Source organism: Nannobrachium achirus, assembly GCF_963921795.1.
Source record: "Nannobrachium achirus genome assembly, chromosome: 18".
Taxonomy (NCBI): Eukaryota; Metazoa; Chordata; class Actinopteri; order Myctophiformes; family Myctophidae; genus Nannobrachium; species Nannobrachium achirus.
The window spans coordinates 51,454,122-51,480,254 of record NC_137825.1 but is presented as its reverse complement, the minus strand read 5'-3'; the positions used below and the strand labels follow the sequence as shown (position 1 = coordinate 51,480,254).

Below are 26,133 nucleotides of genomic sequence, written 5' to 3'. Positions count from 1 at the left end.
TGGGGGTTAATCCGTCCCTGACAGAATCAACACCTGCAATGGTCATACACTTCAGTCTGTTATTACCAACACTGCATAAATAATTATGGGTACAGATAGCACCTTCTCCTCCAAAAAGATCACCTGCCTATAATGGAGGAGATTGAGCAGTATTTTGCAAGCTGCTTCGCCTTACACTTGGACAGCCCCAGAATCCTCAAGCCCCTGACCACCAGCTTGTGGACATGGCCCAAGCTGCCAAATATAAAAACAATGAGCCTAGCCCTAGATAGTGGCCTGTACTAATGGTTGGCATTTAAAGGAGCTATAGTCAACTTTTTCTTGAAAAACGGACGCTAAAATAAATAAAAAAGATTTTATAAAAAAGATTAAGCTTCATATTATGTGTTTCTATTAAAAATGACCTCAAAAAGTGTAAAATAATGATAAGATAATCATTGTGGCCGTTGTCAGGCTGACTTTGTTTATATCCCTCTTCTATTCTTTTATATGGATTGATAAGGGATGTAAACAAAGTATAGCTCCTTTAACCTGTTATGAAAGCTTCCTCTAAACTTGAATCAAAAGCACAGCCAACTTCCGATAGGAAAACCTCTCTGCTGTTCTGCCGTCAATCACAATGACATCTGGAGTATTTGCCGTTATATTTCATATTTAATTGAAACATTTCTGGTTTTACACAATCATTTTTGTAAAACACAACAGAGGAATCAAACATAGGTGACACATCTGATCTTTTTGTAATAATATCAACAATTCTGTCATGCCTGGTGTTGCGAAGGCTCTCAATTGCTCTCACGTCGCACTGGCAGTTGACAGTTGCCATGGTTGCGCATTGAAGTTGAATCTCCATATATGGAGATGACTGACACATCCCACCTCATCTCACATTAGATATCTCCAAATATGGAGATATCTAGCTGCTGACCTCATCAGGATGACATCACGCAATTTTACACCTGGCAATGTAAAGTCCTTTGTGAACATTACAGCCGTTCAAAATGTCTCCCTGCACACACTACTGAAATCAGCATATATAACTGACATCATATAGATGGCTGACGTCACAGGCTGGTCACATTAAATCCTTTGGTCCCCACTCCTACTTTTCTTTCTATTTTAGGTCTTATTGTAGGAAACAAATCGTTATAGCTGGTACGTTTGAAATTGGTGGTGATCCTAGCGATTAAAATACCTGTTTGACTGGCATCACCTCCCGTCAGACTTCTTACAAGATGGACCTGCTCTTTGGGAAGAAGAAGACCCCGCAGACGCTGCTGAAACAGAACCAGCGGGCGCTCAGCCAAGCCATTCGAGGTCTGGACAGAGAACGGCAAAGACTGGAGCAGCAGCAGCAGAGAATCATCGCCGATATAAAGAAAGCGTCTAAGCAGGGGCAAATGGACGTCGTCAGGATTATGGCCAAGGACCTGGTTCGCACCAGGAACCACATCAAGAAGTTATACCTCTTGAAAGCGAAGGTGGAGGGAGTCAGTCTCCAGATTGTGACGCTAACGGCGAACAACAGCATGACGCGAGCGATGAGAGACGTCACCAAAGCCATGGCCAGCATGAACAGACAGCTCAACTTGACTCAGGTTAACAACATCATGGTGGAGTTCGAGCGACAGAGTGAAGTCATGGACACGAAGGAGGACATGATGAACGACGCCATGGACGACGCGATGGGCGACGAGGACGACGAGGAAGAAAGCGACGCCATCGTGTCCCAAGTGCTGGACGAACTGGGCCTCAGTGTGTCGGATCAGCTATTAGACCTCCCGGCCACCGGAGGCAGCCCGTCGGAGGCAAGAGAGCGGAAGAATGCAGAGACCCAAGATGCTCTGGCAGACGCTGACGTTGACCTGGAGAGGCGGCTGAAAAACCTCAGGGGTGATTGTATCCGCAGAGACTGAAACAGTTGGCAGACAAACATTGCATAGTTACTTGCTGCGTTCGGCTGCATATGTAAAGGTAGGTACGTGTGTTTAAGCCCGTAGCCCAATCAGGGTCCAGCATTTCTGGCAACGTCATCATTAACAGCCAATGAGGGACCAGCAGTGGTAATGCCAGTGGTGATGTCACTGGCATCGCCAGGAGTGATGCCTGTGGTGTGCGCTCACCACTGGCATCATGGCTCACACTGCTGGTGCAAAAGTAGGCCATATATGGCCTACTTGTTTGTGCACAAGGGCCTACTTGTGCACAAGGCGCAAGTTGGCACCTCAACAGAGTGCAGTTCTAGTTCATGATAGTGCATTCAGTTTGGTGGTGTGACTCCTACAGATTACCTGCGCACAGGATCTGAGATCCCAAACCCCCCAGAAGCAGAGCATAAGATACAGAGTTATGCATCAACATAGAACCCTTCAAGGGCATAGATTGATATATATATATTAACATACAATCCACAGAGATAAACGTGTAAATATTCAGTATGAAAGTATCTTAAAGCCCTTTAAGACACAGATATAGCAGCAGGAACAGCCATTATCAGCCTAAGTGAAGCACTTGTTAGCAAATGAGAATGAAGGAGCTGAATGAATTCAACGCTGAATGAACTAGACTGCACTCTGTCGAGGAGCCAACTTGCAACTTGTGCACTCGTGGCCACGTATGGCATACTTGTGCGCAAGCACTGCGTTTGTGTATCTGTTTAACCGTCTGTGGGCCTGTCTGTTATTTATATCAGGTTGCACTAGTCGATGGTGACGTCACCAAGAATGCTGGTCCGTGATTGGCTACGGGCGTAAACACAGACAAGCGACAGAAACACCGAACGCAGTGCTTGCGCACTCTGCTGGCGCAAGTAATACATATTGGGGGGGGGCTTCTGTTTCCCAGGCAGCTTCTCTACCTAATCGCCTACGGCTGCCAATAGCGGAGATCCAAGGTCCACATTGGAGCCACATTGGAGTGGATGTGGATTCTGAGCTCTACTACTGTACATGATTCCATTTCTTTGATTAGATGTTTTAAAGCTATTGATTTGTCTTTTTGGTTCCTTTTGGTGTGATATGAGGTAAGCTTAGGTTGTTCTTCTTCCGTTTCCTTTTCTTTGTTGTTTTGGCTGTTAGCCCACCCTGAAGCTACAGGATTGCTGGGAAGAGGGGAGTCCCACTTTATCACGCTATCAGCTAATACCAGTACCTTGGTTTCCACCAGGCAGGGCCTTGAAGGAGAATTCCGGCCTATCCGCAGTTTCTTACCTTAATCAACCCCAAGGAACACATGTCCTTTAGTGGGGGAGGCATGCCAGCTTCTCTGGGCCTCAAGACAGCAGGTTTCGGTTACATAATCACCTGTGTACGCAGTACTGTAGTTACTGCGATGTCTCTTTTGCCTATTGGATGTGATCTGTTGAAGACAAGTATTAAGCCTGTTCTTTGGTTGTGTAATGTGTACCATACACAATCAAAGAACAGGCTTAATCATTTTGTGTTTTGTTGGGGGTTGGCGTTAGTTATAGTTGATCTACAAGCTCACAACGACATGGTCCGACGTGTCGTGAGCTTGTACTGTATGTATAGATCTGCAATTTTGGGGTGCATACACTGGCATGCAACCAAGTATAAATTAAGACTCATGAGTGGATTCCCCACAAGGGGGAATAAGCTACATATCCTTTGCCTGTGTAAGACAGGGACGTGCTGGCCATTGGGAAAAGCGGGACAACTCCCGAACGGCCGGTTCATTCCCGGCCGGTCCAGGCCGGCCATTAGGAAAAAAATTAAAATGAAATGTCGACCTTTGTTCCATTTTGGGGGCTGAGCGGCCAACAAAGTAAATCGTCACTGTCGGGCAGAAACCTCGTATCTCCAAGTTTCAAATTTGTCATTTTTTTCGCAAAGCAAAGCCCTGCTTCATCATTCAAGGCCGTCACACAAAAGTAGTGAAAACAGCAGATCTACAAGCACACAACGCCTCGCGGTGCAAGGCGTTGTGTGCTTGTAGATCGGCTGTTTTCACTAGTTTAAATCATTTTTAAAATGATAAATACAAAACAAACGGTTTTGGACATACAAGGTTTCCACCCGACAACAACGAAATATAATAACTCATGTAATTGGCCCACTGGCTTGTCACTTGTCATGATCTGAAATGGCAAATCTTTGAGGAGCAGCAGCGCTATAGAGAGAGATCTCTCTCTATAGCGCGCAATGAGCCCTCTACAACTCTTTTTCCCGGGCTGAATCAGGTGCCCAGCACGTCCCTGCCTATAGCTGTATTGTTTATTTGACTTTGGTCATCATCGCCGACTGCTGAACAGGCCTTCAGATACATTCACAATACGAGCAATGCAAAGAAATCTCTGGTTGAACTCATTCCCCTCCCCTGTTAACCTCCGTTCACATGAGGTTTTATCGGCAAAAACACGGTTGGCTCTTGGTGGTTCCTTGTTAAGGTCCTTCTCTCCTCCTGGCTCTCTCCTCCGCTTTATGATCCAAAATTGATGCCAAAGCCCCCGTGGACTCTGTGGATGCCGAGACACTTTGAAGTGGGAGAAGTTTGACAAAACGCCCTGAGGCGAATATTTCACGGGGGCTGTGGGGAGGGAGATTCTCCAGTATTATACGCAAGCATGGAGGGGGTAACGTTTGTTTTCACAAAAGAAGGACATCGGGAAAAGTTTGGGAGGACAAAGATTGTGTGTGTGTGTGTGTGTGTGTGTGTGTGTGTGTGTGTGTGTGTGTGTGTGTGTGTGTGTGTGTGTGTGTGTGTGTGTGTGTGTGTGTGTGTGTGTGTGCGCGCGCGCGCCGTGTAGGTTATGAATTAAAATAACGCACACGTTTCCTAGCTATTGAGTTATGGTTCCACGTTTTCCGTGTAGTCATTGCCTGTTAATTGGCGGTTCGGAATTGTCTTACAGATGGCACTGCGCCGTTACAATTGCATCTCAGTGCTATCATAATCTTTCTCAAATTGGGGTGTAAAGTTTAACTTTTATGTCCACATTATGTCCTACATTTCAGCTTTGATTGGAGATGATTGGAGCAGGCACGTGCACACATAGACATCAAAGAGGGCTTGAGCCCCTGCCCTTTTATCCATCTGTAAAAAGTGCCCTCTCCAGACCATGAATGCAGTTTTTACAAAGATGAAAGAAACGCAAATACCCTCTTTCCATGCCATACTGGAAGGCAGCATTCAAGAGAATTTACATGTCCAAACTCTCCTGAACTTGAATGCAGCATCTTATTTTGAAAGAATTGCCATCTCTGTGTAGAAGTCAAGCATTGAAAATAGCCAATGCACTCACAACACAGCGTTGTGAGCTTGGAGGTCTGCTATTTCCAATATTTTCACTAAAAGGACCTTTTAGAAATTTCAGCCCCTGCCTCTCTAACATTCTCTGCACGTGCCTGGAATGGAGCAGTGGTTCTTTTGAATTAACTAACCTGCACCTGATCGCAATGAACGGTGCACTGTAGTTTAAGCACCTCGCAGCAAAATGAGCAAAATGTTGCCCATTGCTCCCGATTAACAGCATCCTTAGACAGTGAAAGTAGGAGTAGCTATAAATACAAACATATTAAATTGTTTGCTTTTAAGTTTGTCTATAATCGACGTGTCAAGGTCAGGAATCCATAACAAATGCTGTATTACCACATTTACGATGAACAGAGACAAAGGCTGTTTACTATTTAGAGTGGAAATACCAACTAACCAACCCATCATAATCGTCAAGCGAGTCTTGAAGTGGCCTAAAAAGTAGCACATAAAACCAATATGACACGGAGGCAAGCAATCCGTGAACAATAACTAAGCGAATTTAGGAAGATGAATAATTTATAAAAACAAATCACTCGAACAGTGCCTCTTTTTCATTTCATCTAATCGTTTAGATACTCATTGTTTACTTTGCACATTCAGTCAGCTTAGCCTATGAGCACGAAGCCCTCAAGGCACGTTGTGATCGTGTCTTTAGCACACTGTGTTCGTCAGGGACGTGCTGGGCCCCTGATTCAGCCCGGGAAAAAGAGTTGGAGAGGCCCTCATTGCGCGCTATAGAGCTCTCTATAGCGCTGCTGCTACTTTGCCATTTCAGATCATGACAAGTGGGCCAATTACATGAGTTATATTTCGTCGTTGTCGGGTGGAAACCTTGTATGTCCAAAAGCGTTAGTTTTGTATTTATCATTTTAAAAATGATTTAAACTAGTGAAAACAGCCGACCTACAAGCACACAAGTGCTTGTAGATCGGAGTTTTTCCCTGGGCAATGAGTGGGGAGATATCGTCTCTGCTGGTTGGATGGAAACCTTGCATGTCCAAAAGCTTTTCAGGAAATGGAAAGAAGATACCGGTAAATGGATCCAAAATCGTCATTAGTTCATTGGTTAAATAAATAAATATGATCTGCGGACAGATCTATTAATGCATAGTGAAGTGAAGTGAAGTGAAGGGGGGAAAAATACTCTATTTACAATCTTCCATTGCATCTCGAGTCTCCTTTTCCCACTTCATGCATAATATAATTACGATTTAGGAAGAATCACTGTTGTGTATGTGTGTCCCCTGTCATTATCAGTGCTGTGTGAAGGAATACAGTGAGAACAATTACAATTATGTTGTTTTGACTGAAACACGCACGGCTGATTAGAGCGGCAAGCTACAGTGCACGACTGTGTGACCTCAAGCAAGTCCATCTCAAAATAGAAAGCTGCGTGCATGTCTGGTCTCATGACAAGTACATTCTTTTGTTCTTTGCTTCCTTGCTATTGAGGAACAACAAGTGTGTTTTTTTTCCACCAGAGTTTAGTTACCTGTTGCCATCTCACTCAAAGCACTTAACCCATTTAGTGCTCCAGACATGAACGGGTTAAAATGTCCAGCGTGCCTCTCTCAGGCTCCATCCGCGGCCATTCTCTTATTTTGAAGGCCAGAAGTCCATTGCGTAAACATTTCCGGTTTGACGTCATGACGTCATTCAACGGAAGCGATCGTCATCCCATGCCGTTGCTGTAATGGCCGATCGTTGCCTTTGTTATTACGTTATTGTAGCGAGAATCTAATGCCATCCTTGGCTTCAAAAGTGTTTTTTGGAGAAAATGGACAGATGAGATCGACCGTCGGCCTCCATGTTAAGGGATTACTATTTTGTGCACGTGGACCCGCGATGATGAGGAATTGGCGAGTCCAATCGTGCCAGGACTTTCCAACGGACCGTAGGGTAAGAGTGTCAGCGTTACTCTATATACAGTATTTTACGCGAGTATACTCTGGATCGGCACTCCGAGTACTCGAGTATTTTTCACGAGTATTCTCGGGATCGGCTACAAATGGGTTAATACATGCTTATGTTGGTTCAGCACAGCAAGTATTGCACTTCCACCTAGTGGGACAAAGAGGTCTAATTGCCTGCTGTGGCCCCTCCACAGTTTTGCGATTCCCTTAAATATACACTTTAGTTTCCCTGACTGGCCAAATAAAACTCCCTAGTCATGAAGCCTATTCCCAGGCTTGCTGGGTGATAAGGCTCACACATTGTGCACCGGTGCGCATATGGAGCAAGCTGTAGCTCTCTTTGGATGATGGCCTGTGCCCCTGAATATTAACCATCCCTGTTGGCAGCGCCATTATAAGTCATGGTCTCACTGTTTCTCAACCATTGGTCCACAGATCACTAGTGGTCCGTGGCATAATCGTTTTTATCTACTATATCGTTTGCAAAAGCAAAATATCGTATCGTTTTAAAATGCGGTAATCGGTATCGAATCGTTTTGCAATGCAAATAATTGATCGTATGGAAACAATACTTATATATTTGTGCCTTGTATTTAGCAATTACCTTTCCATTCCATATAGCTACTCTTGGTCTATCGATAAATGAAGTCGATCAGACCATGATCAGTCGGAGATCAGACGAACTCAATTCAAATCACAAAACAGAGATTTTGAGCATTTATACTGTAGATAGATAATTCATAATCTTTTAGATCTTATGTATTGTAATAATGTGTGGTTGTGAGCGACAAAAGCCCAGGCACGTGTGGACTCTCGTTAGAGTTCTCAACAGGCCTGAAAATTAAGGCCCGGCCCTAACTGGGCCCTAACTGGGCAGGCCCGAGGCCCTACCCGGCCCTACTAGTTGGCATACATGTTAGGCCCTACCTGGCCCGAAAACGTCGGGTCGGGTCGGTTATGGTCTGGTCTATCATATAGTAATAGTAATAAAATAATAAAAACAAATATTTTATTTTTTCATTGAGCCCGAGGCCCTACCCGGCCCGAATAATTAGCATGCATTTTAGGCCCTACCCTACCCTAAATGTCGGTCGGGTTCGGGTATGGTCGGGTTCGGGCAGAATTTGAGAACTCTAACTCTCGTGGGCCTACACCTACCACGAGCAGGCATGTGCACATATAGACATCAAAGGGGACTTGAGCCCCTGCGCTTTTAGCCGTCTGTAAAAAAGTGCCCTTTCCAGACAATGAATTCAGTTTTTACTATGGTGAAAGAAATGCAAATGCCCTCTTTCCATATCATACCTGAAGGCAGCATTCAAGAGAATTGCCTTATCCAAACTCTCCTGAACTTGAATGCAGCATCTTAGCCTATGTTGAAATCAAGAAATATGTAGAAATCAAGCATAAAAAATAGCCAACCTCGAAGCGTTGTGAGCTTGGAGGTCTGCTATTTTTTATGTTTTCACCAAAAGGCCCTTTTAGAAATGTCAGCCCCTGCCTCTCTAACATTCTCTGCACGTCCCTGACCACGAGAGTGTGCCTCATTTGGGAACCACTACTCACAGTGCAGTGTTTCTCAAAGTGGATTCCAGGGACTCTGTGGGTTCCTTTATGGGGGTCCAAATTGACCCATTCAAGCCTGTAACTCTGACAGTATACAATCGGAACCAAATGGACCTTAACGAGTCCATTCGGTTCCATTTCCGAACTGTCAGAGTTAAAGGGGAAGACCTTGAAAAGTAAAAGTTTGAGAAACACTGCTCTAGTGCAAACGTGCAACCCCATCATTATGGAGAACTGCAAGCGGAGGTGATCAAATCAAACCTTGTAAGCCAAGTCCCTGACAATGGAGGTGAAGATCAAGGAACTCATTTTGAATTGTTCCCAATGTGTAAACATCCTTTTTTTACTCGCCAACCACCTGGTGAGGCATAGGTCTTTTTCTTTTCTTCATTTCTACCTAAGTACTTGATCAAAGTTTCCCCTCGCTCGAATCATAGCCCCTGAGAGTTAAACCCTGCGTATGCCGACAACTGCACAGCACCAATTATTTTTTTTAAGAGGCATGCTCTTGCTTCTTCTTGCTGTGATGCACCTACAGTATATATCGTCGTTGTCGGGTGGAAACCGTGTATGTCCAAAACCGTTCGTTTTGTATTCATCATTTAAAAACTGAACTAAACTAGTGAAAACAGCCGATCTACAAGCACACCACGCCTCGCGGTGCGAGGCGTGGTGTGCTTGTAGATCTGCTGTTTTCACTACTTTTGCGCGACGGCCTTGTATGATGAAGCAGGGCTTTACTTTGCGAAAAAAAAACATACACATTTGAAACTACGAGGTTTCTGCCCGACAGTGACGATATGCTAGCCAGATGGCACCGAACGGATCTGTCCTCATACTGATGGGTAGTTATTGCCGTCTTGTGACAATCAGACATTTCGTGATGTAAGCTTAATTGCTCAATGGGCTTTTTTCCCCGGCTCTTGAAGCCTGCCGAAAGAAAGAAAGGCAGGTCCTGCATTCTTGGCCCGTGGTGATGTATGTGTGTGGAAATTCATTGCGGCAGTTCTTTGAATATTTCAAATCCTTCTAAAGGTTTTTGGAGCTGTGTGGAACAGAGCTCCCCATAGGCAGCAATGTGTGTCCTCACCATCAAACTCACCGTCAAGTGAGAACTGTCCCGTTGAGTTTGAACAGGATCTGCGCATGCACTCACCGTCAAGTGAGAACTGTCCCGTTGAGTTTGAACAGGATCTGCGCATGCGCGACCGCACCACACACACACACACACACACACACACACACACACACACACACACACACACACACACACACACACACACACACACACACACACACACACACACACACACACACACACACACACACACACACACACACACACACACACACACACACACACACACACACACAGCTCCACTTCGAACCGAGGTTTGATTTTTTTGTTTCAGTGGTGCTCAAACTTTTTCATGTGAAGGACCCCTAAAATGATGAAAGTATTTGGCCACGGACCCGCATCTCAAAATATTTAGTTCCAGGGACCCCATGGACAGAAGCAAAATTTGAGTTACAAATGTCCGCTTAAAAAAGTACATATATTCAAAGATTTGCAAACATTTTCACGACTTTTCAAAAATAGCAGATCTACAAGCTCGCAGCGCGGCACTCGGCCCTTAAGGTCGAGGTCCCGCCTAGGCCCTCAACACATGGGATGCTAAGGTTTCTAACATTTCTAGCTGTTGCTGCTGCCGCCGTTCACTCACGCTTTATTTTGAAGAGCCTCGGAAGCTTTGTGCATGTGCACGTGAGTGTCCGCTGACGATTGAGGAAGAAAATCCATTTGTTTACAAACGCTCGCGAAACTAAAATCCAAACCGCGGCCGACCATCGCGGTAAAGTGTCGCCGTGAAAACAATCAGATCTCTGCTTCCCTGGCGTTCTTTTCACCTCATTCATAGATAAAGCCCTTTTTATGTTCCAGCCTAGAATGGAAATCAATGCAACCAGCTCGGGCCATTTTCTCTCTCTCTCTCTGAGCTACGGGGTGACGTATGGACTAGGGTCATTCACAGGGCACGCAGCATGCACGCAGAGCTGTAGAAGTTAACCCCTTGTTGTCTCGTTCAGGAACGAGACAACTCCTTTTGGCAGGGTGACCCCTAGTGGCCTTAACTCGTTACTGAACGAGTTTGGCACCCAAGTTGTTAAGAGTCTTACTGGTAATATTATATCTGCAAATTAACAAATAACTAAAGTTTTCAAATAATTGTAGTGGAGTAAAAGTACAATATTTGGATCCGAGATGTAGTAGAGTAGAAGTAAAAGTATTGGAAATTGGAAATACTTAAGTAAAGTACAAATATCTCAGAATTGTACTTGACTATATTCTGCAGCAAGTTAACTGTCATGTGAAGCCAGACCAATCCTCAAGCTATAGTACCACTACCCCATTGAATTCCAATAGCACTTTTCCCCCATTGAATTCCAATAGCACTTTTCCCATTGAATTCCAATAGCACTTTTCCCCCATTGAATTCCAATTGCACTTTTCCCCCATTGAATTCCAACTGCAACTCTAAAAAAAATCTGGTTTCCATCAATTTCCAATGGCAGCGGAGAAGTTAATCCAGAGTAAAGTTTCCCCAGAACTATATGTGTGGGGCAACCACAGTAATAATAAATAAAAGAAACTCAATGTTAATATTCCCGAGTATTCCTCTGGTAAAACGTCCCCCCAGAACAGGGGATGATGGGGTTCATGTGGTTATATCAAAAATGTGCATGTAACTGCTCACCTGTGCAACATTAATGTCCCACTCTCCTATTGAGGTTGAAGCCTCACGTGATTTACTATCCTAAATAAGCAGATCGTGTTCTTTCTGTATGGGTATTAAGCTCAAACAGATGGGTTTAATTTACATTAAATGAACACTTATAACAAGAACAAAATGTATGCACTACTATAAAACTGAACGATTGCAATCATAGATTTCTGTTTCTTTCCAAAGCAAGGACCTACAGTATAGTAGCAAGCCCATCACTGTCTAAAAATGCACCTACATGACTACTTAGCTTGAAAGATTGGTCAATATTCGTTGGCCTTTTCCTTTTGTGCATCCTGTCTTGTGTCTTGCGTAACAAAAACAACAATGAGAAGTGGAGGTTGCGAGCAAATGATCACTAACACTAGCAAACATGGTCAATTTATGACCAATCATTAGCTACACATCACAAGGCTAAGGTACAAAAGAAAGTTTTACGTGAATAAATATTTAAATAGACATTTCTGATTCACTCTCAGGGGCGGGCTGGCCATCTGGCATACAGGGCATTTGCCCGGTGGGCTGGTAGGCTAGGGGGCTGGGGGGGCTGGTGTAAAAAGAAAAAAAGAAAGAAAATAGCCAAAGTTCTGACACATTTTGGCACTAATCATGTTCATACTCCGCTGTTTGGTGGTGAGAACTGTATGCTAACTTATACAATTTATGGATTGTGTAGTTGTGTAGTTTGTTGTCTGTAAAAGTTGTGGTATGTAACACTTGTGTATTTATATGTGCCGCCCTCGACCGGTAGAGTATCTTCGCGCGTGTTGGTTGTGGGGGCTGGTCTGGCCAAGATGCCAGGGCTGAATTTTAGTCCCAGTCCGTCCCTGTTCACTCTCATATGCGTAAGCATAAGGATATGCATGTGACATCATGGACTAAGTCAGTGGTTCCCAAACTTTTTTGCCCGTGACCCAAAAGAGAAATGACACGTTCCCGGGACCCAAACCAGTGAAAATAGGCAATCTACAAGAGCTTGAAGATTGTATTTTCACTACTTCTTTTACATTTTGTTTTCAAAGTATGGAATTTCTTAGCTTTTTATTTTATTTAATCATGAATTTACTTTAAAAAAATCATGAAACTTATTTTTTTCATCATGAAAACATTTCCTTTTATTGGTAATGTTTTTAGAAAATGTTTTGAAATAATAATAATTAAGAACCAAAAATCTCATGAGACCCATAAAAATGTGTCCGCGGCCCACAAACGGGTCCCGACCCAGTGCTTCTTGGGAAACAGTGGACTAAGTAGTTAACCACTTAAACCCCGGCATTCATATTGCGTTGGGTCGCTATTTGAGCTTGTCGAACGTCTATTTTCCGTGAAAACTATCACCACAATAACAAAAGAACGAAATTACACTATACTCTAGAGCAGGGGTTTTCAAAGTGGGTGACGGGGCACCCTGGGGTGCCGCGACGGCAGTCCAGGGGTGCCGCGAGATCATTTGATGATATTTGGAATTCATTTGGACACTTGAAAAAATATTTTGTATCATTTTAAACTTGAAGTACAATGTCATTTTCAGTCAGTTCTAACCAAAATGGCTATTATATCAATGTTTTCCTCGCAACATAATCACTAAAATATCGTCACTGTCGGGCAGAAACCTTGCTTCTCCAAGTTTCAAATGTGTACGTCTTTGGGTAAAGCAAAGCCCTGCTTCATCATACAAGACTGTCGCACAAAACTAGTGAAAACAGCCGATCTACAGTACAAGCACACAACGCCTCTCATTCACTAGTTTAGTACATTTTATAGATGATAAACACAAAACGAACAGGTTTTGGACATACAAGGTTTCCAACCGACAATGACGATATGCTATAAATATAAGGTGCGGGGAGTGAAAATTATAATGTAGGGGGTGCCTCGGATTAAAAAAAAATATTTATGGGGTGCCCTGAGACAAAAAAAAAAAACGTTTGGGAACCCCTGCTCTAGAGCCCTGGGGGACTACTCCGCTCGACCATATGGGGTTTAAGTAGTTAACACATCGGACGCCCACGTGGTTTTGATGTCTTAATTTGCTGGTGCCCATGGCAACGCGTCAAACGCGTCATTTTACCTACCGGCGAGAGTACTGGCGAGAAAAGTAATCCGAGTAAATGTAATCCGAGTATGTCCTGTTTATTTCGCGAAAATCTTTTCTTTCAGTCAGGACCGTTTTTTATCATTTCTAAGCCACAGTGTTTGTGTTACGCCATGTAGAAGAGGCTGCCGTTTTGAGAAAAAAATGAAAAAAGGAAGAGAATCCGGAGAAAACAGCATTTTTGTGCAGCCGCTAAACAGGAAGTCAACGAGACACACAGCACGTCCGGGTGACGTAATTGCGCGCTGCATGTTGGGAAATGGAGTTTGTTTCATCACCGCGGTAGCCAAGTGCAGTAGCTACAGTACAGTATAGTTTACTGTACAACGCGTCAAACGCGTCGTGGGCCTCCAGCGACATCAAAGAAATTGACTTGTAGACACCACGTGGGCATCCGATGTGTTAAGACCTTAGTGTAAAAGCCTGTCATGTGAGCAGATTTCTTTCTTTCCACGTGTGGAGAGACAGAAAGTACAAGAACAGAGCATGGAGAGCCACCGTAGGACTGATGTGCAGTTCAAAGGGGTCAGAAAGCCTAAAGGACAGCGTAGAACATACATGGGCAACTGGCGGCCCGGGGGCCACATGCGGCCCCCACCTTCACTTAATGCGGCCCACAGGTTAATACCAGAATACTGATTTCAGCTGTTACAATTCCAAACATGACCTGCTTTAATTCCGTCAGTCAATATTAGTAGCTTAATGACTAGTATAGTAGTATTAAAATGTATTTTTTATGTCCAATGGATTTGTATTTATTTAGGTTCATAAAGTTAACATGACTATATAACTGGAATTTGATAAAAATGTTACATTTCAGGATTCCAATTCAAAAACAACAAAAAATGATTCAGGATTCCAATTCAAAAGAAGCAAAAATAGCCGATCTACAAGCTCAAAACGCATCGCAGCGCGATGCGTTTTGAGCATGGAAATATAGTGGCCCTCACCATCATCAAAGTTGCCCACCCCTGGCGTAGAAGGAGAAAGAGACAGACACGTCCAGAATAACAAAATTCAATATGAGGCAAGAATAAGACATAATATTTCACGTGTAGAATCTCTCTCTCCCCCAATCCCCCCCCCCCTACAGTGAAGCATACAATTAAAAGACAAGGAGAAAGACTTTTTTCAAAAAAGAAAGTGTTAAAATTAGTTTTTTTATGTGGCCACACCCACCAGTTCATTAAGTATGCCAGCACACCTAGTCAGGTGGGTGCTGACCCAGCTGAAGTTAGCCACACCCACAGTGTTGTTGGATGGTAAAAAAGGGGAGGGGATGATATTATGATGTCATTATATCGGTGTATTTCAATTGGGCCTTTTGACTCAGAGGCTTTCAGCTTTCAGGAAGCAACCAACAATACACAGGGAAGGCATATTTGCCTATTATAGCCACACCTGGGGGTCTATTAGAGTAATGTTAACTCCATAGACGACACATAAAAAACTGAAAAAGTACTAAACTATGGCACCACCTCTTTAATGAATATCAGGCCCTGTTTAAAGGGGTGACTATACTGTGGGGGAAATCACAGTGTACCCTTCGTTCCCACGGTCTATATAAAAACCCCAGAAACATTTACTTTACTTGTCGAGGTGAAACCTAACCTTTTCTGTTCGCAGCCAGATGTGGATAAATGGACGTTTGCAGGAGAGCTAATCTGCCGAGACGCCTTCTATCGGTCCGTGCACTGGCTAAAGCCATGTGGTAAGGCTGGTAATTGTGCTCCGAAGGGATCGCTTTCTCTGTTCCATCTACAGAATGTAATGTTGCATCGCTCCCTGTATGAGAAATGCCTTAAGCCCGTATCAGAGTGTACGGTGGAGAGCTATCCACCGCAAATTTGAGGTGGAAAGCTTTCCACCTCAAGTCAGAAAATAAGTGCAGGCCATCATAGTACGCCACGGTGGAGTCCTATTCACCGTGACTGACTAGTCTAGATTGACCAATCAGTGAACGGGGTGTAGAGCCTGTCTGTCTGATAGTAAAAACAGAGAGATGTGTTGGGACTCACGGTGTAAAGCTCTCCAACGTGAGGAATGATGTAACGTTGTAGTTTCATGACTCAAAAAGACTTGAAAAGACTACACCGCGGTGTAAAGCCTTCCACCGCGGACCCGACTATGATACAGGCTTTAGAGGTCAGGACATAGCAAATGTGCCGCAGCTTGAAGATAAGCTACCAGAATGGTAAGAACTGACCGAGCGGGTGCTTGGGGACTAGTGTGCGTGCGCGTGCGTGCGTGCGAACGTGCGTGCGTGTGTGCGGGCGTGCCTGCGTTAGGGCTGTCACAATTATTACATAATCGTCTAATCGTGATTATTTGACATTATCGCAATTATTTTGTCATAATCGTCATAATCGTGAATGTTGAAAAATGTCCGAAATAGTGGAAATAGCAGATCTACAAGCTCACAACGCGTCGCATCGCGACGCGTTGTGAGCTTGTAGATCGGCTATTTCCACTATCCAAGTTATTTTTTAAGTAGTAAAGTTGTCAAATATGTCAGTAATTTCTTTGTATATTTAGGTTATGTGTCATATCTACCATGTACAACTTCAAAGCCTAAAAGCCAAACAGAAATGTAATTATCAACGACAAAAACACAATTAAATCGTTAATCGGCAATTATTTGAGTGACAATTAATCGTCATGTAAAATGTCATATCGTGACAGCCCTAGCCTGCGTGCCTGTGTGTGTGCCTGCGCGTGTGTGTTAAACAGTTATACTAATCTCTTTCATTTATTATAAAAGATATTGATTTAAATGAATAATAAATACACATGAAAAGATTATATTGCAGAGTTTGTACTGTAGATCACTATCTGCCTGATCACCCCGTTGTACAACAATTTATATAAAAATGGGGCTTATGGGGTTAGACAGACTAATCAGACAAATTCATTTAGTAGATTATAAAATATGAATTACATTTCGCCGCGTTGGCCTATATACATAAAATGATCACTCTCTAGGTCGTCCTCAGATGAGCCCTATACATCGTCGCTTCCAGTCATCCCGGTTCTCCACACGTCTGGCCAGCTCGCTGGCGCTTTGCGCTTCTGCATCGTGGATTCAAGAGCATATCTATCTATCTATACATTCTCACTAAAGCTGACGCCCACTTTCGCGCCCATTCCACGCCCAATTGCACCCGCTCTCACTCAGTTCATTCGCTAGAGGACCCGTCGCCATGGTGACATGTTATATGCCCATTATAGCTTCCCAGCCTATGGGACCACCGTTCATTGGCTAGGAGTCGCCGCCATGATGACATGGAGCCTGTGTCTCGGTGTGTGTTTGTTTGCAACTCTGGTGCCTGAGTCGTCTATGTGTCGCTTGCGGATCTCGCGACCCAAAGTGGGGTAGTGTATGTACTATAGTGTCCGCGCTGTGTCTGTATCACATTTTCAGCTACATCTCTCTTTGGAAATGCGTGCGTGTGACGACCGTGTGTGTGTGTGTATGTGCGCCAGGCGTGCATGTTTGGATTGAGCGAGCGACCGAGCCTCAAAATACTTCTGTGTCGTGAATGCCTTGGATCAGCTGCTAGAGCCTATAGACCGAACTTCTAGTATATGTACCGGTGTTCCCTATTGAGCTTGGCACATTTCCTGGGGCAATCACAGATGACACACATGTCACACGTGTCATTGCGCCTGCAATGTAGTGCAAGAACACACTTCTTTATATAATTAATGAAAAAAGGTCTAAATATAAATATTTTTGCGATACACAGGTATTTGAGGACGTGGCCAAAGGAGTCAAATACACACAATAAGCACCTTGGCTTGCACCTCCAGCACACACGTGTCACTGTAGCTAAAAGGATAATTGCTAAGAAAAGAATCGTGAGTTGCAGCCGTACTTATATGCCGGTCTGACCTCTGACCTGACACTAATTAACGTGTCCCGCAGCCCAAAACCCCTGCTGCACACATATTACCATCAATCACCATTAACGACCATGCACAAGCTCCTTACCCACATGCAGTGATCCCATTTTCAATACTTTTACTTCTACTCTCCACTACATCTCAGAGGCAAATGTTGTACTTTTACTTCAATACAATGATTTGAAAACTTTAGTTACTGTTACTTTGTAGATTGCAAAACATACATTACCCTCTTCAAACCTATATTATACTACATTTCACCCATTTAAAAATAGCAGATCTACATGCTCACAATGCGCCGCGATGTGAGTATTGTGAGCTTGTAGATCTTGAATCCAGGTCACTTGAAATGGGACATTCTACTTAATGACTTTCTACTTTTGGTGCTTTAAGTAGGCCTACATTTTGATACCAATATTTTTATAGCCTACTTTTACTGAAGTGAATTTTTTATTACAGACTAGACCAGACTTTTACTTGTTAGGGCACAGTCACACCGCACTTTTATTCAAGGGCGGATTCTGCCAATGCATTTCAATGGGAATGGAGCGGGTTTTTCTTTCTTTTTTTCAGATATCCGCAAATGGAGAGCAAAGCGCCTTTACTCCTAAGAGAGTGATTCTACACTGCAGTTTTTACTTAAAGGACAACTTTGTTTTTTTACAACAAGGGTTCACATTTTAGATTGTAATTGGAGAAAGATGAGCGTTTAAATGTTTTCATTTACTTCTTTCTATCGTTTTAGCCATTTTAATGACCTTGATTTCAGTGGTTGGGGGCATGCATGCAAGTGGCTAAATATGTGTTTTTAGACACAATAAGCCGGCGATTTCTTTACAGTAACACTACCAGCCCCCATAAGTCACATCAGCCCATGAAGGATTGTGGTGCGTCTTGGGAATGGGCTTATTGTGTCTATACACATTTAGCCACCTGCACATGCCCCCAACCACTTAAATCAAAGTCATTAAAATGGCTAAAACAATATAAAGGAGTAAATGCAGACATTTTAACACTCATCTTTTCTTTTCTCCAATTACAATCTAAAATATGAACCCTTGTAAAAAAAAAATCAAAGTTGTTCTTTAAAGCTATACTGTGTAAGTTGCTAAACTAGTGGTCAGTAGCGGTATTGGCAGATACGCTGTGATTGGCCGGTAGTGTATCATGTGTGTATGATCCGCGATGTGATTGGCCAACGTATACACAACGTATACAGATGATGCAGATGACGTAATTTCGCCGCGAAATCCGGTCCCCGGCCAGGATCATAGAAAACATATAAAGAGAAGGCTTTAGAAGCTGAAAATAACGGAGTGGGTGTTCTAAAACCTTAGCGATTTAACAGTTAGGACAATTTTAAGATTTGTTTTATAAAAAAAGTTACATGGTATATCTTTAAGTAAAGACATTTAGTACTTTTTTCCACCACTACCCACAAGCAAACCGAGGCACTGTGCTGGTCGCAGTGAGCTGCTGTGAGAGAGGAGAGCCGAGTTTATATTCATCCTCTTTCTCCTCCCCTGACATGGGGAGGGGGGCGGGTTAATGGTATCGCCATGACAAGGTACTATGCACTTAGCACGACACGCCAAACACGAAAGACAAAGAATTGCAGCCTTCGATCTAATTGACTCAAGCCCAACAATTCATTAGATTAATTCATCCCCGGCAACAAATTGCTTGGAGGGTTGGTGAAACCCCTCAACAATCACCCGTGTTGACTCAAGAGAGCACGCTGGGGGAGCGCATGGGGGGTACCGTGGTACGCTGTCTGCTTAGGCTAAAATAAATACGCGCAGACAAATGGAGGAGCGGGTGCGAACGAGGGGCGGCCGCGTTGTCCGCGTCGACCAACGTCGGCCGCGCATGCTGCTGGAAAGCGTCTGCATGTGGACAGGGGTGTCACACCTGGGCCCTGGGTACGAGGATTCACTGCGGGGCCCCCCATGAATGTTCTTCATAGGGGGAGGGGATTTAACCCATTTAGACTGGGAACGCACAATTGAAAAATAGCAGATCTACAAGCTCACAGTGTGGCACCGAGTGCGAGTATTTTTGAAAAATCTTGAAAATTTGTCTTTGAATATTTCAATTCCTTCTAAGGTTTTGGGAAAAACCTATGTTTCTATGTCAGTGGTGCTCAAACTTTTTCATGTGAAGGACCCCCAAAATTATATGTATTTGGCCACGGACCCCCATCTCAAAATATTTAGTTCCAGGGACCCCACAGAAGCAAAATTTGAGTTACAAATGTTCCCTTAAAAAAATACATATATTCAAAGATTTGCACACGTTTTCACAACTTGTGACGCCCCTGCATGTGGAAGTAAAGTTATAGGTGACTCTAGGGACAGTAGTTAAGAACACCCTGTGTGTATAGATGGATATAGATTGCCTGTGTCCCTCATCTACTTTCTGTCTCGATAAAGAAGAAAAGCACTTGAGTGCCTGCTTTCTATTTATGCTATTAGGCAAAAATACAATGGAGAGAAATGTGTCATCAAACTCAAATTAGGTTTGGACCGATTTGATGGCCTTCAACTCAACTACGAATTAATTATTAAAGGATGGAGAGAGAGAGAGAGAGAGAGAGAGAGAGAGAGAGAGAGAGAGAGAGAGAGAGAGAGAATTAGAGAACACAATATAATATATGGCTCAACCTCTCTTTCACACAAACATTGGGGTAACCAAACCTGCAAGGTTATACCCAGGCACGTGCACACATAGACATCAAAGGGGGCTTGAGCCCCTGCCCGTTTATCCATCTGTAAAAAGTGCCCTCTCCAGACCATGAATGCAGTTTTTACTATGGCGAAAGAAATGCAAATGCCCTCTTTCCATGCCATACCTGGCAGCGTTCAAGAGAACTGCCTTGTCCAAACTCTCCTGAACTTGAATGCAGCATCTTATGTTGAAAGAATTGCCCTCACTGTGTTGAAATCCATGTTCTACACCAGTATTTCCTTTTTTCTGTTTAGTTTAATGACGTATCAAGTACTGAAAATAGCCGACCTCCAAGCCTCACAACGTGCCACGCTGCGACGCGTTGTGAGCTTGGAGGTTTGCTATTTTCAATATGTTCACCAAAAAGGCCCTTTTAGAAATGTCAGCCCCTGCCTCTCTAACATTCTCTGCACGTCCCTGGTTATACCTCGGGAGAGCATGAATGCATTCAGCACATTTCATGGCAATCTGCCCAGTTGACTTATGGGCAAGTGGGGAATAAAAAGCTACCAAGTACCTTTTGGCCTAAGGATGGAACTAGAGGAAAGGCTGGGGTGGCTCACTAAAATCAGTAGGGACTCAAACTATCATCTGGGGAGCATTATGAAGGTGCACAGCAAATGTCATGGCAATCCAGCGTTTTGGGAGTAAGTCTTGGTGAAATCTCGCTACTACTACATGTCATCATTTCGACAACGGAGCGTCGGGAGGGTTAGCGACTCACCCCACGGAGGTTAGGGTTAGGGTTAGGGTTAGGTTTGGGTGTCGAAAAGATGACACGTAGTAACAGCGAAACGCTCCCACAAGTCTCAACTCTATACAGTAACTCATACATGGGCAACTGGGCCCCCACCTTCACTTAATGCGGCCCACTGGTTAATATCGGAATACTGATATATATTATTATTATAATTCCAAACATGCAAACATGACCCGCTTTAATTATTACTACTGTCTTTATTAGTAGCTTAATGACTAGTACTAGTCTTTTTTATGTCCAATGCATTTGTATTTAAGTTTGTAAAGTTAACAGAAGAACATATATTTTTTGAACATATACATTCGAAATTACATACAATTTTTACTTTTCAGGATCCCAATTAAAAAGAAAAGCTCAAAATAATTCAGGATTCCAATAAAAAAAAATAGCAAAAATAGCTGATCTGATCAGCTATTTTTGCCTGTATATGCATTGTGGCCCTCTGGAGTGAGTGTGAAAATATAGTGGCCCTCTCCATCATCAAAGTTGCCCACCCCTGCAGTCACTAATACAGTTGTAACATGATCTACATTGTTTTTACTTTCCGCCTCGATTCACTTCCATTTCTCTTTACTTGTGGAGGAATAACTCGCTGCTATAGTGCAGTTATCACTTATTTCCTGAAAGGAACAAGGAAGCCAATTCTGTATAGATAAGAACCACCACAGGACAGTGATGGATTATTTCTTCACGAGTGATGAGAGTGACTGAGAACGACTGAGAACGGGATATTTGATAGAGTTGCCAACTGACTGTGAAAATGTCTTACCCGATATGTGCAATGTATCTTGCTTTTGTTTCTTGTCTTCTCTAATAGTGTATTTGTATTGCATTTTGCCATGTAATGTTCCTGCTTTTGTTACTGATCTAGGGACTATCCTGTAACAACATTCTTGCTACATTCTAGTCTGTCAGTCTGTCACGTCACACTTTTGCCCTACTCATATCTCTGCCACCGTTGCCCCTATCCATGCCAAACTTTGCACACACACTCCTTGGCTACCAAACCACAACCACCCGTCATTTCTCACATGGCCCTCTTCTAGCGCCACCATGAGGCAGATTCTTGCAAAACACATTTTTGGACACTGCTCCTAGATTTTGCCCTAAAATCACGCAAATCGGTACACATAATCTCTAAAGTCATGTCATCAACATGGATCTGTCCCATTTCCCATATTCCCTCCTGATTGGCTACCATTGCCTTCTAAAGTTTGTCTGGCGGTCGCTTATCTCCCGATTAGGGAGTCTTCCTGGTAGTGTATTTGTATTGCATTTTGTCATGTAATGTTCCTGTTTTTGTTACCGACCTAGGGACGATCCTGTAACAAAATTCTTGCTCCTCCATCTTGTATTTTTATCCACCTGTTTCCGTGGGAATTTACTTTAGAATTATGTTGTGAGACACATCCGGAGAACAGCTGACATACATGCTCATGCACGTCGCAGATGCGACCGTTGTGAGCTTGCAGATCACACTCGGCTCGGCTGCGGCGCCGAAACTGCCTGCCACCTACAGCGCAATGCACGATGGGACGTTGGAAACTTGTGGATAAGGATGTTGGTTAACGTGCTCTGTGCCAATCAAATAGACAAAGTCGGGTGAATAAGTAAGGGAGAGTGTCTTTTGTAGGTCGTTCATTCCGAGCGTATCAAAAAAGCAGCTGGGTTAGGGCAGCGGAAGCTTGTGATTGGCTCCGCGGAGGTGACGAAAGTCTGGGGGACGGAAATACACCTAAACCTAACCTTAACTCTAACCCTAACCTCAGTAAAACTTGGTATGGGGTCAGAATCAAAACCAACACTTCTGGCACACAAACATAAAACCCAGAGGGCATAAACTACACAATGACCTGTGGGATTTTATCAACTAGGGGAACCCAACCCAATCTAAAACAAATTGCAACATTCTTTCTTTAAAAACAAGATGTCAAATGCACAATTCTCTATATTGTACCTCAGGCATTGATTTTGCCTAAATGCAATAAATTGAAGTCACACAAACCCTAACCTAACCGGGATGGTGTTTTCTACTGGTGTGTCAGTCCGAGCGTATCAAAGGGTGCGTTCGGAAATGCGCACCGGGTGTGTGCTCAGTGTAGTGAGTGCCTAAACCTAACCCTAATCCTAACCTCAGTAAAACTATACCTAACCCTAACCCTAACCCTAACCTTAACCTCAGTAAAACTATATGCCTAAACCTAACCATAACCCCTAACCCTAACCACACCCGGTGCGCATTTACAAGCGCACCCTTTGATACACTCTGACTGAATCACCAGCAGAAAACACTCTCTCTAACCTAACCTCAGTAAAACTAACGCTGGTGAATGCTAACCTGGTGAAATGCCAACCTGCAAAAAACACTCCCGAATAACACTTTGACTAGCGTTGCCCATGAACATGGCACTTATCCTGTTAAGCCCCAGGGGGGTCCAGGGGAAAAATCCGCCTAAAATGTATGCCCAAATTGGAACAGTTGTGGACACAAAACTACAATGATTGTGGCTACTCTTGACTCACCAAATGTCAGCTAACCCCTGAAAATTCACAAATGCAGTGTAAAACATCACATTTCTCTTACCAAATAGTCCTGCTGTGATCATTTACCTAGGAAAAGATGATTGAAAAAGACCTCCGCCTGTGGGAATTTTGCCTTCTGAATAGTGAATGAGCCTCAAGACCTCATTGAAAACATATATAGTGAATAGAGAAATTGTTCACCAAGGTGTCATCAATTGATAGGCAAAATGGTATGAATATATTCCAAACTATGTAAACTCTACTGATGTTTTAGTGAGAGTAGTGCTGTAATATTAGTAATGTTAAAGTATAGGGTGGAAAATTATAAAAACGAGTAACAATAAGTTGTAATACAGTAATACTGTAATATGAGTAATGTATGGATGAAAAGTCCAATGGCAGCTGATTACTATGCTATAGGCCCACTGAATGGGGGCAATGGGTTCAAGAGGCTACACTACTGGTTTCACTAGGAAATGCACACATGTGAATGGCTAGCAAATCACTGATGAAATAGGGTGCCTGGGAGAAATAACTTTGTTGAAATAACATTTTTTAAAGCACACTTTTGGCGCATTATGGTCATTATTTAAGCATCCAGCAAGTGTGGCTGAGAAACATGCAGATATTGCTGAGAAAGAAGTATTCATACTCAGCTACGCACAGATAGCTGTGAATAATTAATATTCGAGGCTGAAAGGCGCTATTAAAAAGTTGTTCTGGGACCGATTCCCATGATTTAATGTCAGCAATGTAAAAATCATTTCCTTTTTTTTTCTTTTTCGTACAGCTACGGAGCCCAATCTAATGACTGATTGCGTTGCATTCAAGGTTGATTTATTCTAAATACCTGCACCTCATTATAATATCCCGGTACAAAGTGTGCGCCATCACATGTATGATGCCGTGCAGGGGTGTCGCACCAGATTCCAGAGCTTGTAGATCTGCTATTTTTGAAAAATCAATGACAATTTGAATTTTGACCCGATTCTATAAGTGTCTTTTGAATCCTTCTAAGGTTTTTCTTGAAAAACCTTTGTTTCAATGTCAGCAATCTGGCCAGCCATCGTCAAAGAAAAGGTCCTTTTCACTCAACTGCAGCTCAGTTGGTCTGTTCTTGAGAGACTACTATGTCAGTGGTTCTGTCAGTGTCAACCTTTTCATAAGAAGGACCCCCAAAATGACATGTATTTGGCCTCGGACCCCCAACACAAAATATTTAGTTCCAGGGACCCCCCAGAAGCAAAATCTGAGTTACAAACGTTTGCTTTGAAAATACATATATTCAAAGATTTGCACACATTTTCACGACTTTTTCAAAAATAGCAGATCTACAAGCTCGCAGCGCGGCACTCGGTGCCGCGCTGTGTGCTTGTATATCTGCTATTTTTCAATAGCTAAATAATTAAATAATTCTAGGCCTAAATGGGTTTTAATCTCCAGTCACTTGAATATGGTTTGCTTGGGGAAAAGTGTCATCATTTCTCCCCCACCGCCGCGCTGCTGAATATGCCATACATGTCCGCGGGTTAAGTGTAACAGAGTAGGTTCTCTTTTCTTTTCGTTCGTTTTTTTTTTTTTCGTCCCCTCCTGCCGAAGGATTTTAGCTCGGTTTATTCCTCCGTTCGTTCGTTCGTTCAAATGCGCTTAGTCCGTCGTTCCCTTCTGAATATCGGCTACATTTCAAAAAGGGCTCTGTTTTGCCATCAAGCCTAAATTGGTACCCAGTTTACCATCCTCCGAGGCTGTTGTTTAAATAAGCAACACCGAAGCCCACGCACGCGCGCGCGCGCGCACGCACGCCCGCCCGCCCGCACGCACGCCCGCACGCACGCACGCACGCACGCACGCACGCACGCACGCACGCACGCACGCACGCACGCACGCACGCACGCACGCACGCACGCACGCACGCACGCACGCACGCACACAGACACACACACACACACACACACACACACACACACACACACACACACACACACACACACACACACACACACACACACACACACACACACACACACACACACACACACACACACACACACACACAAAACACACTCATTAACAAGGCTCAGAGCAAACCAGTGTTTCAAATATGCACATCAACTATTTATTCAGCCGCTGCAAACACACCTTGGCGTTCCAGCCTGTATTATGTATGAGGACTCCGCTATTACCCCTGAACGCTGCAGTGTTTTGGGAGAACGCGTGGTGCCCATTAAAAAAGGGTATGGTGAAATCTAGCGTACGTGTTTGGAAACCCGTAGCGTTTTGTAGAAAGTTTGCAGGAAATAAACATACTCCGTTTATTCAGTTTGCGTTACCTGCGACCCTTGTGGAGGTGCATTAGTCTCATGCGTCTACACAGCCACAAGAGAAACTCGATGAAGCGCGCACGCGAGTGTGTGTGTGTGTGTGTGTGTGTGCGTGTTCCTTCGTGCCTGCGCATACGCCTATCTTGGCATATCGTCACTGTTGGGCAGAAACCTTGTATCTCCCAAGTTTCAAATTTGTATGTTTTTTCGTAAAGTAAAGGCCTGCTTCATCATACAAGACTGCCGCGCAAAACCAAGGAAAATAGCA

The 26,133-nt window shown here is 43.6% G+C and overlaps 1 protein-coding gene across 1 annotated transcript; it reads left to right on the top strand.

Moving 5' to 3' along the window:
- Nucleotides 1-1,235: 1,235 nt before the first annotated feature.
- On the top strand, nucleotides 1,236-1,916 carry LOC308303177 (charged multivesicular body protein 2a-like; the record flags this gene model as incomplete). Its single annotated transcript, XM_080747501.1, has 1 exon — nucleotides 1,236-1,916. The coding sequence occupies one exon, from the start codon at nucleotides 1,236-1,238 to the stop codon at nucleotides 1,914-1,916; it is 681 nt and encodes a 226-aa protein (XP_080603627.1).
- Nucleotides 1,917-26,133: the final 24,217 nt, after the last annotated feature.